Consider the following 13,443-nt stretch of genomic DNA (forward strand, 5'->3'; position numbering starts at 1 on the left):
TGAGAAGGAAGGGAGTCCTAAAGCCAGAGGTCCGCTCTAAGAAGACAGTAAGCAAGGCATGGTGGGCAGAAGGGTGGTGACCATATTTAGAAAGGTTAGCCTGGCTCCTTGCCAGTAAGCTCTCACCATAGATGATTCACCTCAGAGAGAGGCCTTCCCTGTGCATCCAGTTGAAATTAGCCATCACTTCTCACTTCACCCTCCTAGACCTGCTGCTCCAGCTCCATTCCCTGCTCATTTCCTTGTTCCAGGTCTTTCTCCCCCATGAGGACTAAGCCCCAGGAAAGCTGGGCCTTGTCTGTCTAGGTCCAGCCGTGTATGGTCAGCACCACGTATGGGGGCTGGCAGATGGTAGGCTCTCAGTGAATACTTATCAATTCAATAAATGAATTGAACACAGAGACATGAAATGACTCCAAGGAGCTTTTTGGAAATCGTAATATCTTCATGACTTCCAAAGGAAATTCCACTTACTCAGTTAACATGCAAAATATACTAATTTGTTAAAAAGAAGAAGAAAACAGTCTCAAGATTGATTGTGGGCTGGTTTTCTTCCTGCCAGTGATTGCTGGTGGCCGTTAGGCCAGTCATGTTCCTTTTTTGGGCCTCAGTTCTCATTGGGTAAATGTAGGGGCTGTAAATTGGGGGTCTTCAGACTGCCCTGTCCTCAGATCCAGCTTAGGCAGAGGAGGCTCTCTTTTTCAATGTTGGTCTACCACACAAGATTTTGTTTGAGGGGAAGATGCTGTCCCCATGAAAAAAAAGTTTGACACCCACAGGGCTTCCATGCTCACTAATGGCCATTCCAGCTCTGCAAAAGCAAGTACTGGTTGCAGTCCTTCTGGCTAATACGGGTAGAGACCTGTGGCCCACCAAGCTTAGGATTATTGGAACTGATAGGAAGGACAAGCCTAATAATCCTGGTTCAAGTGACCCTTTGGTGCTTGGCCCTTTCCAAGACCATAAAGAATCCCCTCTCCCTTCCTTCTCCCTTACTGCCCCACCCCCCAGCCTCATGCCTTGCTTAAGCCCACATTATGCTGCCTTTGAAATGTTAGCATTGATTTTTTTTTTTTCTTCTCGTTGACTAACTCCTTTCAAGATTTCATTTCTGGCACTGCATTTCCTACCAGATAGCCGGAGCTTCCAGGCTCCAAGTTTTATAATTAAAATGCTGTCACATCCCCCGAAACAGTGCAAATTGTGCCATTAAGCCTGGCATAAAAGATTTGAAAGCACTTCACCTAGTAATTTAAATATAATACTTCTGGCAGCTTTCAATTTCTGGTATTTTTAATTCTAATTAAAAAAACTATTATTGAACATTAATATCCTCTATACAGCGTGCTGTTGTGCCTCTGCGCTCCATTCTGGCCGGCTAGTTTTAAACAAACAGCTTGGCTGCGTGGCTGTTGCAGCCCACGTGGTTTTTCCTGGCCTTTGGGAACCACCAGGTCCCAGGCATAATTAGTATAAATCAAAATCCTCTAGACTATGACAGGAAAATGGTATGTTTGAACAGCAGCTTATTAAAATGACCTACTTAATTTAAGAAAAATATTGTATCCACTTGCACGATAACCTGGATGCTTTCCCTGACAGATTTTATAATATTTCTTCCCTCTCCGTTTTGTTTTGTCCTGTTTTGTTTTTATAAGAAAAGGAAAGGGAATGGAAAGGCCCATTCTACTTCATCCAAGGAGCAGACCCACAGTTTGGACTAATGAAGGCCTGGTCCACTGGGGACAGCGACAGTGGCGGTGACGAGTGGGGCCAGGAGATCCGTCTAACTGAGCAAGCTGTGCAGGCCATCAACAAGTTGAAGCCCAAACCCAGATTCTTTGTTCTTTGCGGGGACCTCATCCATGCCATGCCAGGTAAGACTTGTGCTGTTGATGTGACCTTCTCTCCTCCCAATCATGGCTGCATTTGGGCAGAAAAAAGAAGAAAAAAAAAATAGGAGACGTCTGTATTCAGTAATGGTGCATTCCTTCTCTCCATGGCTATTGGAGTATCCTTGAACATCAGAAAATGCACGCTCATTTTATATTTAGAATTTGGTGAGATTAATCACAGTAATTAGGCAGAGCTACAGTTCTGATGATCTGAACTTACTATGAAAAATGGAACAGATTCCCACGTCACCTTTATTTCCAGGGGACAAACTTGAACTGCTTCCAGATAACCATATCTATAAGTGCTATCTTCTCTTATTTCCTCTCTTCTTGCACTTTAATTTCTCCTGTATTTTTACTTTTTCATTTGCAAGCGACAGAAATCTAACTTAAACCAATTTTTTTTTTTTTAATTAAAGGTGCATATTCCTTTATGGGACTATAAAGTCCAGTGGCAGATCTGGGCTTCAGATATGGCTGGATCCAGAGGCTTAGGTTGTTATCAGGACTTGGTCTCTTTCACTCAGCCCTGCTTTCCTCTGGGTTGACTTCATTCTTATGCAGGCTCTCTCTAGGTTTCTGGGTTTACATCTTTGTCACAGAAACCACAACATATAGTGCCTTATTCTAGGTGGTCCAATCAAAGTCCTTGACTGACTACTGTCTAGCTCACGTGGTCCCTTGTAGCCAGGGTGTGGGGTCATCTCTGCCGCAGCAGTGTGGTCTGAAGAGCAGGATGGTTCCCTTCAAGATAAGAGAAGTAGAATGTAAAAATAACACCTTCTAGAACTCTTGTATTTTGATTTCCTCTTCTGATACCTTCTCCCCCAGGCAAGATAAACCCTGGTGAGCAAATATAAGCTGGTGGAACTGCGCCTGCCCATCAGAGAGGTAGAGCAGACACCCCATTGCAGAAAACCTGAAGACCATTGCAGAAAACACTGCAGTGGCCATGCACATTTGGCTAATACTATCTTGTAAACCTGGGCTCTGAGTCCTGTAATTTCCAGTGCCTTTAGAAGCTGAGGCACTCTGTGGTAAGCTGGGGTGCATTCATTCTCCCCCCCCAGGGTTCACTTGTCTGGCTGCCTACCTATCCAAAACAATCCCAAAATGAAGATGTGAGAAAGGGGCTGCCCAGAATCACTCTTTCCAGAGTCCAGTGAGTATAATGAGCAGGAGGACTTCATTCTCTGTTTATACATATTTAATGCAAAGTTATGAATGTGGACATTCCCATGTCATTTGTTGGGTCCCACTGGGTAGAATCCAGAGTGGTTGTCCTTGGAGAAGCAGCCTTTCCTACTGTTGGGCTTGTACAAATGCAGCAAGGTAGGGAAGAAGAAAAATAAGGCAGTGCACAGAGACCCAAAATAGGCAGATGCCAGCTCCACACCTGCCACTGATGTGCTGGGTAAACTGGGACAGACCCCTTACCTTCTCAGAACCTCCATTTCTGAGCCAAGAGCCCATTGATGCAGGAAGCATTCAAAACCCCAATAGCCTGGGGCTTCACAAGAAAGGGTCAGTGAGCTCTGTTTCTCTGGGCAAGTGGTGGATGTCTCAGCAGCTTGGTACAGAAGCACATTCGCAGGATGTTGCTAAGTTTTGTAGAGAGGTAAAACCTTAGCTGCATGTGAACTGGGCCATCCTTGGTGACCCTTGACCAAGGGTTTCCTGGTGCTGATATTGTACATTGCTAAAGTGACTACAGGATGCTCCAGTTTCTAATGGAGTTAGAAATCATAGCAGGACTCAGTCTTGGTTTATCAGGTAAAACCAAGGTAAGATGCTAGTTGACCAGATTAATGCTGCTTCCAGATGCTCTGATTTTGCTGTTAGCTAGGTTCTTTGGAATCATTTGGTGTAATATGCACTGTGTAGCATCAGCTAGATCTCTCACTCTGGACCATCCAGTGAGCAAACTTCTGCTTTTATTGGATAGTTGAAGGTTAGATTCCAGGTTTACAGTTTTTATGACCAGTGGCTTCTTTTCTTTGAAAACAGAAATGTTTTAAGACTGACTAAAATTATGTAACATGTTTTTGTAGATGTTTACTGACTTATTCTGAATTACGTTAATGTAATCAGTCATATTTCAAAATAAAATTTAAAATAAAAGCTCTCTATGCAATTTCAGTGCTTCTTGCATAAAATATACTGAGCTTAGTAAATTAGAAGATACGGTTTTTATGATTAACTTTTTCCATTGGTCGGAAGACCTTGTAAATGTGAACCGTCAGTCTTTTGAACACATATTTTATATTCAGTGTGACCCGAGCAGAATTCGTATCTGTTCTGAAGAGTTGGACTGTTTTGTGGGATTGTAACTGAGCCAGTGAAGGACTGTAACTATTTTGAATATTGTGGTCTGAGATTAAACAGAATGTTTTAAAGCTAGTTACCATTTTTTAATATGCAATTAGTGCCTTCCTCCTCATTTAGCTCATATGCTGGGGCAGCCACTAGAAAAGTAATTATTTGCTTTGACTGCTTAGCACATTGTTAATTATCAGATGCATGTATTAATAGGCAAATAAAATCAGAAAGCATACTTTTAATTCTACCATAAATAATATCTTGGGCCAAGTAGTTTTGAGTTCAAACTGGAGAAAAAGAACTTTATGAATAATGCTGTTTCTAATGAAAGTTGTAACACACTTTTCCATTATACATATTCATCACAATATTTGTTCATCTACACATTCTTACTGTGTACACACTGAGTGCCAGTTAAGGCACTACGTGCTCTGGATATAGTGGTTGGAAATGAACAACCAACCCTCCCATGGATCTTAAAATCTGGTAAGGGAAGTGTAAAACCAGGAATGGTGAGGGGCCTTCATGGTACCAGGCTCTGCAGAGAAAGCCCAAGAAATGTAGGACAAAGTCTAGTTAGTTTTAAAATACGTGTTTTCATTCTGCAGATGTTTTTTTGGTTACCTGGTTGTTTGTTTGTTTTTTTTTTCCCTTATTTTATAAAGCTTCTCTATAGAATAAACCACATTATAAATAGCAAGTGGAGATTTGTACAAATATTGAGACCATTGATTTTCAGTCCTTCATGTTGAAGCCTAGGGTTATTACTTTGTTTGGTCACCCTGACATGGAGGCATTGACTGGTGCTGTCCCCAGGAACCTTCTGAGCTTTCCCCAGATCACGTGGAGAACTTGACAGATCGGAATGTGGTGATGCAATTAGAGTACAAGAGATCCTTTCAGCCTGTAGAACAGCTCGTTATTAATATGCGTGTCTGGCCCATCAACTAAAAATTGCCACAACCAAACAAAACAGAGAGCTGGAGAGCAAATTCTTCCCTGGTTATAAAGGCTTCTTGACCAGCTCTTTGTTCATTGACCTCCACCCAGGCAACTGTTACATGATTTCATTTCAGTTCATGATTCAGCCTCTGGAAGAACCCTCTATTACCTGAAGTGAGACAAGCCTGTGTTAGCATTTTTTTAGTAATGGTGTATGAGTATCCTATAGCTGCTATAACAAATTAGTACAAACCTAGTGGCTTAAAACAAACACAGATTTATTCTTTCACAGTCCTGGAAGTCAGAAGTCTAGAGTGAGTGTGCAGGGTTGCCTTCCTTCTAGAAGTTCCTACTTAAGAGGCAGCCAATATTTCTTGAGTCATGGTCTCTTCCTCCCATGTTCAAAGCTTCTTCTCTCTCCTTTGACCTTTGATTCATCTTCTCATGTTCTCTCTATTGAACCTACCCTCCTGCCTCTTTCTTATGAACAGCCTTGTGATTATCAGCCCACGCAGATAACCCTGGATAACCTCTCGATAACCTCTCCATCTCAAGATCTTTAACTTTATCACATCTGCAAATTCCCCTTTTGCCATGTAAGATAACATAGTCACTGCCTTCTGGGGATTGGGGTGAGGACGTCTTTGGGAGCCCTTTTCAGCCTACCACAGATGGCATGGGATGCACTTCAGGGTGTGTATCTGCTAGGACTGCTGCTGCTAGCTCACCGACTCATTAGACTCATGAAAAGGGGGTGTCCTTGCTGTTTCCCTTTTAACTAATGGTAGAAACTGGCTCAGAGCAGTTACATACATTTCCCATGGTTCCTCAGCTTATAAGTGGTGGAGTCAGGATCTAACTCAGGTCCAGCTGTTTTCAGACCTCATATAGTTTACGTGGCAACCTCCCTACTCAAAGGGTGGACCCCAGAGCATCAGTGAAGAGCCTGTTCAAAATGTAAAATTTTTGCAACACCCAGGTCTGATGAGATAGAATTAGCTTTTTAATGAGATTCCCAGGTGAACTTATGGACAATTAAGTTTGAGATGCACTTGCCAGATAAAAATGTACCAGGCTTTGCTTTTTTTGCACCAGGCCCTGTGTTTTCTGCATTAGGTACAATTTTGGTGTGTACACTAGTGGTTTGTGGACATTCCCTTCAACTGTTAAAGATAATGATGCCTAATTTTGGTGTGTACACTAGTGGTTTGTGGACATTCCCTCCAACTGTTAAAGATAATGATGCCTAACAAGAGAACTGTTATTACTTTTGGATTTTTCATGCTGCGCTCTCACAGGGAAATGTTTTAAGTTTGTGGCCTTTGTTTTGCTTTCTAAACAGTTTGAACAATTAAAGCAGAGTGACCTCTGCCATGCAGAGTCAAAACAGAACTTTTCCAGAATATTCAGGAAAACAATCACACACGCATGCTCTAAAAGGATCTTATGTGGGGGATCCCTGGGTGGCGCAGTGGTTTAGCGCCTGCCTTTGGCCCAGGGCGCGATCCTGGAGACCCGGGATCGAATCCCACGTCGGGCTCCCGGTGCATGGAGCCTGCTTCTCCCTCTGCCTATGTCTCTGCCTCTCTCTCTCTCTCTCTCTCTCTCTCTCTGTGTGACTATCATAAATAAATAAAAATTTAAAAAAAAAGAATATAAAAATAAATAAATAAATAAAAGGATCTTATGTGGGATGTTTGGGAGATCTAGAACTGGTTCTTTGATTTGGGTCGTGTACGTGTGCATGATCCCTTAATGTGCTATTCCAAAATCCAGAAAGCTCTGAAAGCTAAGAGTTTTTCTCAAGTTTGAAAACTAACTCAGTTGGCAGCAAAACTCACCTGAACTGACATGAGGTTGTTTATAGTCTCCCTTCATTCCTACTTAGTGAGAATATTCATATGTTTTGCTAGCAAAATGCTACTGTGTCCACAATGGGATGTCGCCCAAGACCCAGTTCCAGGTGTGAGTTCATATGTGCCCCATGCACAGTATTGCTGTTTTCGAGTCTGAAAAACTCCAACAAATTTCAAAGCAGGTGTGGCCACTTTGATTCAGGATAAGAACATATGAATTTGCAGTATTGATAATTTTGGATTTATGGATGAAGAAGCCCTTCATCACTAGAAGCAGAAGGCTTTTTCCTCCCTCTGATATAACTTTTCCCCTAAGGTAACCACACCATTGCAAGGGAACCATGATTTAGTTTCAAAGTTAAAATGGATTTTGGGTTGGGACCTTGTTCGGACCAAAGGGACAGGATATGAAAATGTACTTGAATTCCGAAAGGACTCTGACAAGTCTAAGGAGAGGATATGTGCACCAGGGTGATGTTTGCTATAGATAAGTGCAGAATAATCCACTTAGGTGGAAAAGTCTTAAGTTCCACGCAGAAAAGGGCTGGGTGTCTGCAGATGTGACTGAGAAGGGCTAAAAGTAAAGGGATCAGCAGAGTGGTGATTAGGAATTGGGAGATGCTGCGGAAATGCAAAGTAGAATTACTAATAAGCGGGATTGAGGTGGCTTTCTTTTTTCTTTCTTTCTTTCTTTCTTTCTTTCTTTCTTTCTTTCTTTCTTTCTTTCTTTCTTTCTTTCTTTCTCTTTCTTTTCTTTTGCAATTCACTCCTTAGTTGCACTCTCAATTCTTTTTTTTTTTTTTTTTTTAATATTTTATTGAAAAGACTCAAGCGAAACCTGAAAAATCCTATTTCATGCAGTGTGGTAGCCTTTTGCCTTAAATTAGATGTGAACGACTGGGTTAAGGTCCAGATAGGAGTAGCCATGGCCAAATGACCATCAAGATGCCTTTCTCACTTGGAGTTTTCTAATTCTAGGATGAAGGAATAGAGTCGAGAAATGAAGCCATTGAGCAAAGATGGAGTGCTTTGGCGATCTGGGCTTTGGGCAGAGAGTAAGCCATTTGTCCTTCCAGCATACACATAATCGGGGAGGGTTGGTGTTCATTTTCCCCAGCTGGGCAGGCACCAAACATATGAACGTAATTCTGGTATAAGACAGACTATGATAAGCAAAGCCTCAGAGGCATTGAAAAACAAAGCCAGAATTAAGGTTCTAGCCAGGAAAAGGCCTTATTTCATCCCTGCAACCTCTACAAGTTCACCTTCCACCAAGCTTAATTCAAGTTCCTACGGGGCAGTGAGGGGGTGTATGTGCTTGTATTGATGTGTTTTCATCTAGCGCCCGACACAGTTGGACACGGGGAGGGTGTTCCCTGAATGCAAGTCAAATGAATCATTCTGTGTTTCCCGTGATGTGAAGCAAGTGGCCCATACACCGGGAGGCACCCAGTACGCATTTCTGGATTAAATGAACAGTCGATTCATTTATTTACGAGATCTCTGCTGAGTGCCTACTTTGTGCCAGGCAGTGTTCTGGGTGCTTGTGCTACATCAGTGAATAAAACAGACAAAAGTCCTTGCTTGACCTAGAAAAAAGGAACGTGGACACACAGAAACAGGAAGTTCTTTTTTTTTTTTTTCCATTCTGATCTTTTGTAATGTTCAAACTCGGGTTGATAAGGATCAGTTTTATTATTATTTTATTAGATTTTAAATTACATAAATATGTGAATATGTTCCCTTTTTAAAAATTTAGAATCTACGTCTAGAATAAACTGTAACCTCACCCAAGTCATTCTCTTGGGGTCACCATATGTGAGCAACCTTGTCTTGTATAAATGTCATTATTCTGGGATCCCTGGGTGGCGCAGCGGTTTAGCGCCTGCCTTTGGCCCAGGGCGCGATCCTGGAGACCCGGGATCGAATCCCACGTCGGGCTTCCGGTGCATGGAGCCTGCTTTTCCCTCTGCCTGTGTCTCTGCCTCTCTCTCTCTCTCTCTCTGTGACTATCATAAATAAATTAAAAAAAAAATAAAAAAAATATCATTATTCTGTGCATATTGTTCTGTGACTTAGTTTTTCCCTTTCCATCTACCTGGGAAATCCTGTTATGTTGATACATAGAGGTTTATGTCAGGCTTTTAGTAAGTGCATTGCATTCCATGGATTGGATCTCATAATTGGTTAATCCTCTCCTCAGGCCATAACGAGGAGTGATAATCTCCTCATGTTGGAGCTAATCTAAACAATGCTGCTGTAAGACATTCTTGGGTACACCAGTTAGTTTTACTTGAAGTCAAATGGGTTGTCTGGGCTTGGGATCTGCTCTAGCATTTGCTTGACGTGAACTGTAGTCAATTTGTTGTGTGGTTCCCCAGAGGATATGTTTCAGGGATTGACCTGCTCTTCCATATTACCTCTTTTTTGCCACCAGCACCTCAGTCCCTGTCGTACGAGTGCTGAATGTCTGCACTGCCCACTACACCATAGCTACTCAAAAGTTTCCGTTGAACAGAAATCCTCTTGTCCCCATCACAGTAGGATTTGTAGCTCTTGGGTTTTGGTTTTTTTTTCTTCTAAAAGCTCAGTTAACGTATGTTCATTTCCTCACCTTGTGATTGATTAGCCTTGAGTTTTTCTAAGTGCCTACTCCAGGTTTCAAGAAATGCCAAGATTTGAAGACACTTTACCATATTGCTCAACATACTGAAACATAAAAGGGGTCTTGTGAGTGCTGGAAAGTGACGTGCCTGGGTTCAGATACCACCAGGCCCTGGAATGGGCAGGGCTGTCAGCCTCAGCTCTTCCCACAGGTTGTGTATGGCTGAATGCTGAGCAGTGGTAACCTGGAGCAATCAGCCAGCCCCATGGCTCCTTAGATCCTTCACATCCATTATAAGCCTGTTAAAACATCCAGGCAATCAGCAACAATACCTTCCTTCTGCTGAGACTGATTGAAAGTGGTTTGAACTAATTTACCTAATATTACTAATTAGGGAGCTTGGAGAATTACTTGAAAAGTTGTTTTTGATTAGGTGTGTGATCAGAAGCAGTGTTGTTGGCAGCTGTGATCATCCTTGCCTGCACCCCTCCCCCTAGCCCCCCAACACTTTCAGCGTGGCATCTTGGCAAAGGGACTATGCTCGCTGCTGGGCTGTGTCAGCTCTCTGTCCTCCGTTAGGGCGTCTTAACCTGTTTTATGCCTTGGACCCCTCTGGCAGGCTGACATACCACCTCTGTACCACCTCTCAGAGTAATCTATTTAAATGCATAAAATAAAATGCACAGGATTTCAGAGGAAACCAAGCATAATGAAATACACTTATCAAAATATTTTAAAATTATTTGATAGAATAAAATACATACTTTTTTGTTGATCTATTATACAACACAGTCTAACAGCAGGACTAAATAACTACTATAATTTCAAAGTGGTGCTGAGCTTAAACAATATGGTGAGGTGTCTACAACTCTAATAGTATATGAAAAGTCCTCGTAGTTTCTGTTGGTGGCAAAGTCCCAGGAGCCTTAATAATACCTCTGTGATTTTCCGCTTAATAGTAGGAGGAAATACTAAATACCAAACGTTAGTGAAAACATAGTTTTTCCCCATATGGGTTCACTGGTTCCTGTAGGCCCCAGATGGAGAGCCCTTCCCTGTGTGCATATACGGACGTACTCCGTCCGCCATTCAGAGCTGTCCCATCCTAGTCAATGTGTGGATTTTATGATTGACCAAAGTATAACCTCAAAGGTGGAAACTCTACCTTCAAGTAAAGGCTCAAAGTATTCTTAATTGTGGCTAGGAAAATGTGGATGTTTGATTATTCAGTGAAAAGAAATGACTGGAGCTGAATAACAGGAGGTTGTGAATAATTGCCTTTTGATTAAGGAAAAAAAGAAGAAAAAACCAGCCCTTCTGTATTCTTTTTCTTTGGTTTCTGCTGTTTGGATCAAACATAGAAAATTGAGAAAGCCTTGTCCCATTGGTTTGTTTGTTCCATGAAGTGTTTGAGAGGCTAAAAATAGAAGCGCACAATAAAAAAATATAAGTAAGGAATGACTAATCAGGACCAAAGAAAATACAAGTTTATATATGAAGTCATGACCCAAGGGAGGGAGGCAGAAACAGAGAAACCTCTCTGTGGTTGGCCAGAGAAATGGTAGATTAGCCAGAAAGAAAAAAAGACAGTCGTCAAAGAAACAAAATCAAACCCATCTCTAAGACGGGCACAGCTTTTTCTAGAATATCTTAGATTTGAAAGGAAGTTTTTATGGGGGTTTCTTTCTGGGGCACTAAGTAACATAATATCCAATAAGGGGACTTCTCAAGTAGTTTTTTGCCCTGGGTGTGAAGTCCATTAATAGGCTTTGTCCAGCCGGTGAGCCCCATAAAACTGGACAAAATCCAGTGTCTTTGCATAGATGCCTTGGGGAGTGGTGAGGGGAGAGGGTCTTTAGCTTTCATCAGACCCTTCGTGGGCTCCATGACTCAAAAGATGGTTTAAGGAACCTCGATGCTGAGTGCTCCTACTTTTGAATTCCATCTGAGGACACTTTCCCTATGGTCAGCCAAGATCATAGATGCCGTTTGGCAAAGAAACTGTGGTGGTCTGCTCTGGAGCCCACTTCTACCCTCTGACCTGCCCTGACAGTTTTCCAGAGATGGCAGATGGATGCTGCAGAAACTTGCAGCAGAATTCCCCAGCAAGTAGATAGCAAATCGACAAAACCAGTGTCTTCCTAGCTTGTGCTAAGCTGATGGGAATATTTATATCTTTCATTGTTTTTTGCTGTAAACACTCATTTCCTGGAATTGGGACATTTCACCGCTTTGATGGGCCTATTTTCTGCAACTAAATGAAATACTAAAAAGGAGCATGATCCCAAAGAAGTTCAATTATCAGGTAATTGGTCAAGTGATTAGAATGTGGAATGAAAAAAATAATGAGAGATTGGAAACGTGGCACCTTTAAGTGCCAGAACTGCTGAGGGGCACCTATTTTCTAACCCTCAGAATTTAGAAATTCACCTGCATGTTTGGAATTCTAGATTGTTGAATATTTATATCCAACTCTATTTCCTGAATAGTTTATTGGAAAACCATGTAAGTTCTTTTCAATATATATTATTTGGGTTGTATAAAAAATTTATTATTCCTTCCTTCCTTTATGTATTATTTGGGTGAAATACTGCTTCCATAATCTGTAAATATCCCTGTGAAGAAATTTTGTATTGATCTGTAAGGTAGCAATTTTAGAAATTTCATATGGATAATATACCTTCGTTCATCTTTTTTTTTCCCCAAAAGTACATTAAGGCATATTCCACATCATACCAAAACCTCCCATTATGTCAAACATTTTATTAATTGTATCCTAAGTTGGCTTATAGTACATATTCAACAGTGAGTTGCAGTAAATGTCTGGGAGCAGCCAGTGTAATAAGCTGTAGCTGTTAGATGCAAAATTAAATGAATTTTGTCTAATAACATGTATAATTTAAAAAGCGGTGGAACCTGATTAAGCTTGATCTGTTGGCAGCATGGTTCCAGATCACTACATGAGTAATTCTTAGGCTTGCAAAGTTTTAGATCAATGAATTTACATACCTCAATTAATTAGGAAAAGATAATAGAAAGGATTCGAGATGGAAAGGATTATGGCTCTATAAATTCTCTGGCACTAGATGAAACTAAATGTTTTTAATTGAAGGAATAAATCATTTTCTTAAGTTCCACTCACGGCTGCTTGTGCTGTCGAGTCCCCAGTCCTGGTACGCCCCAGAGCAGCATCCTGCTCCACCGGTCTGCTCTGGCTTTGACCGTAGGCTGTTGAAGTCAGGTCATTGGACTGTAGGTCATTTACTCATTTGTCACATCAGTCATAGCAGGTAAGTATGGAGGGCTTGCGTGTGTGCGTGGTCCACATTAGCAAGAAACAGGCCCCATTCCTTTCCTCAGGAGGCGCCCACGCTGGTCAAGGAGAGAGGCTGGCAGAAAGAGGCCACACAAAGGGAATAATCTGGTGGCCTTAGCAAGTGTGAAGCTGTTCTGAGAGGGAGGGTGGCATGTGGGCCCTGGTCTGGCGTGCTGGGTCAGAGCAGCTTCCTCAAAACTGGAGTGGTCTTGGGTGGCCCCACCAGTGCATGGTTTCAGCAGTCAGATCAAATTCAGCAGTGCCAAAAGGTAAACAGGAAAAAAGTCTGCATTCCTGCCCCCACTGATACACTTCTCAGAGAAAACACAGTTACTAGGTTTTCGTGAAAAAAAATAATAGAATCATCAAGCTTATATATGCTTGCACATGTTGCGTTGAAAAAGCAACATGAAAAAGCAGAATGGGAGCCAGAAGGACACAGCATTTATTTGTGACATTTCTGTTCTCTTCCCGAGCAGCACATACAGGTGCCCGTCACTGTTTTCAATG

General features: G+C 41.8%; 1 protein-coding gene across 1 annotated transcript in view; it reads left to right on the forward strand.

Annotated features, from left to right (window-relative positions):
• CPPED1 (calcineurin like phosphoesterase domain containing 1) overlaps positions 1-13,443 on the forward strand; it is a 100,076-nt gene that overhangs the window by 16,105 nt on the left and 70,528 nt on the right. Inside the window, exon 2 of the mRNA XM_038540321.1 lies at positions 1,659-1,877. Within this exon, the coding sequence (XP_038396249.1) occupies positions 1,659-1,877 (219 nt within the window). The remainder of the gene's footprint in view (positions 1-1,658; positions 1,878-13,443) is intronic.

Source organism: Canis lupus, chromosome 6, assembly GCF_011100685.1.
Source record: "Canis lupus familiaris isolate Mischka breed German Shepherd chromosome 6, alternate assembly UU_Cfam_GSD_1.0, whole genome shotgun sequence".
In the NCBI taxonomy this organism is placed as follows: domain Eukaryota; kingdom Metazoa; phylum Chordata; class Mammalia; order Carnivora; family Canidae; genus Canis; species Canis lupus.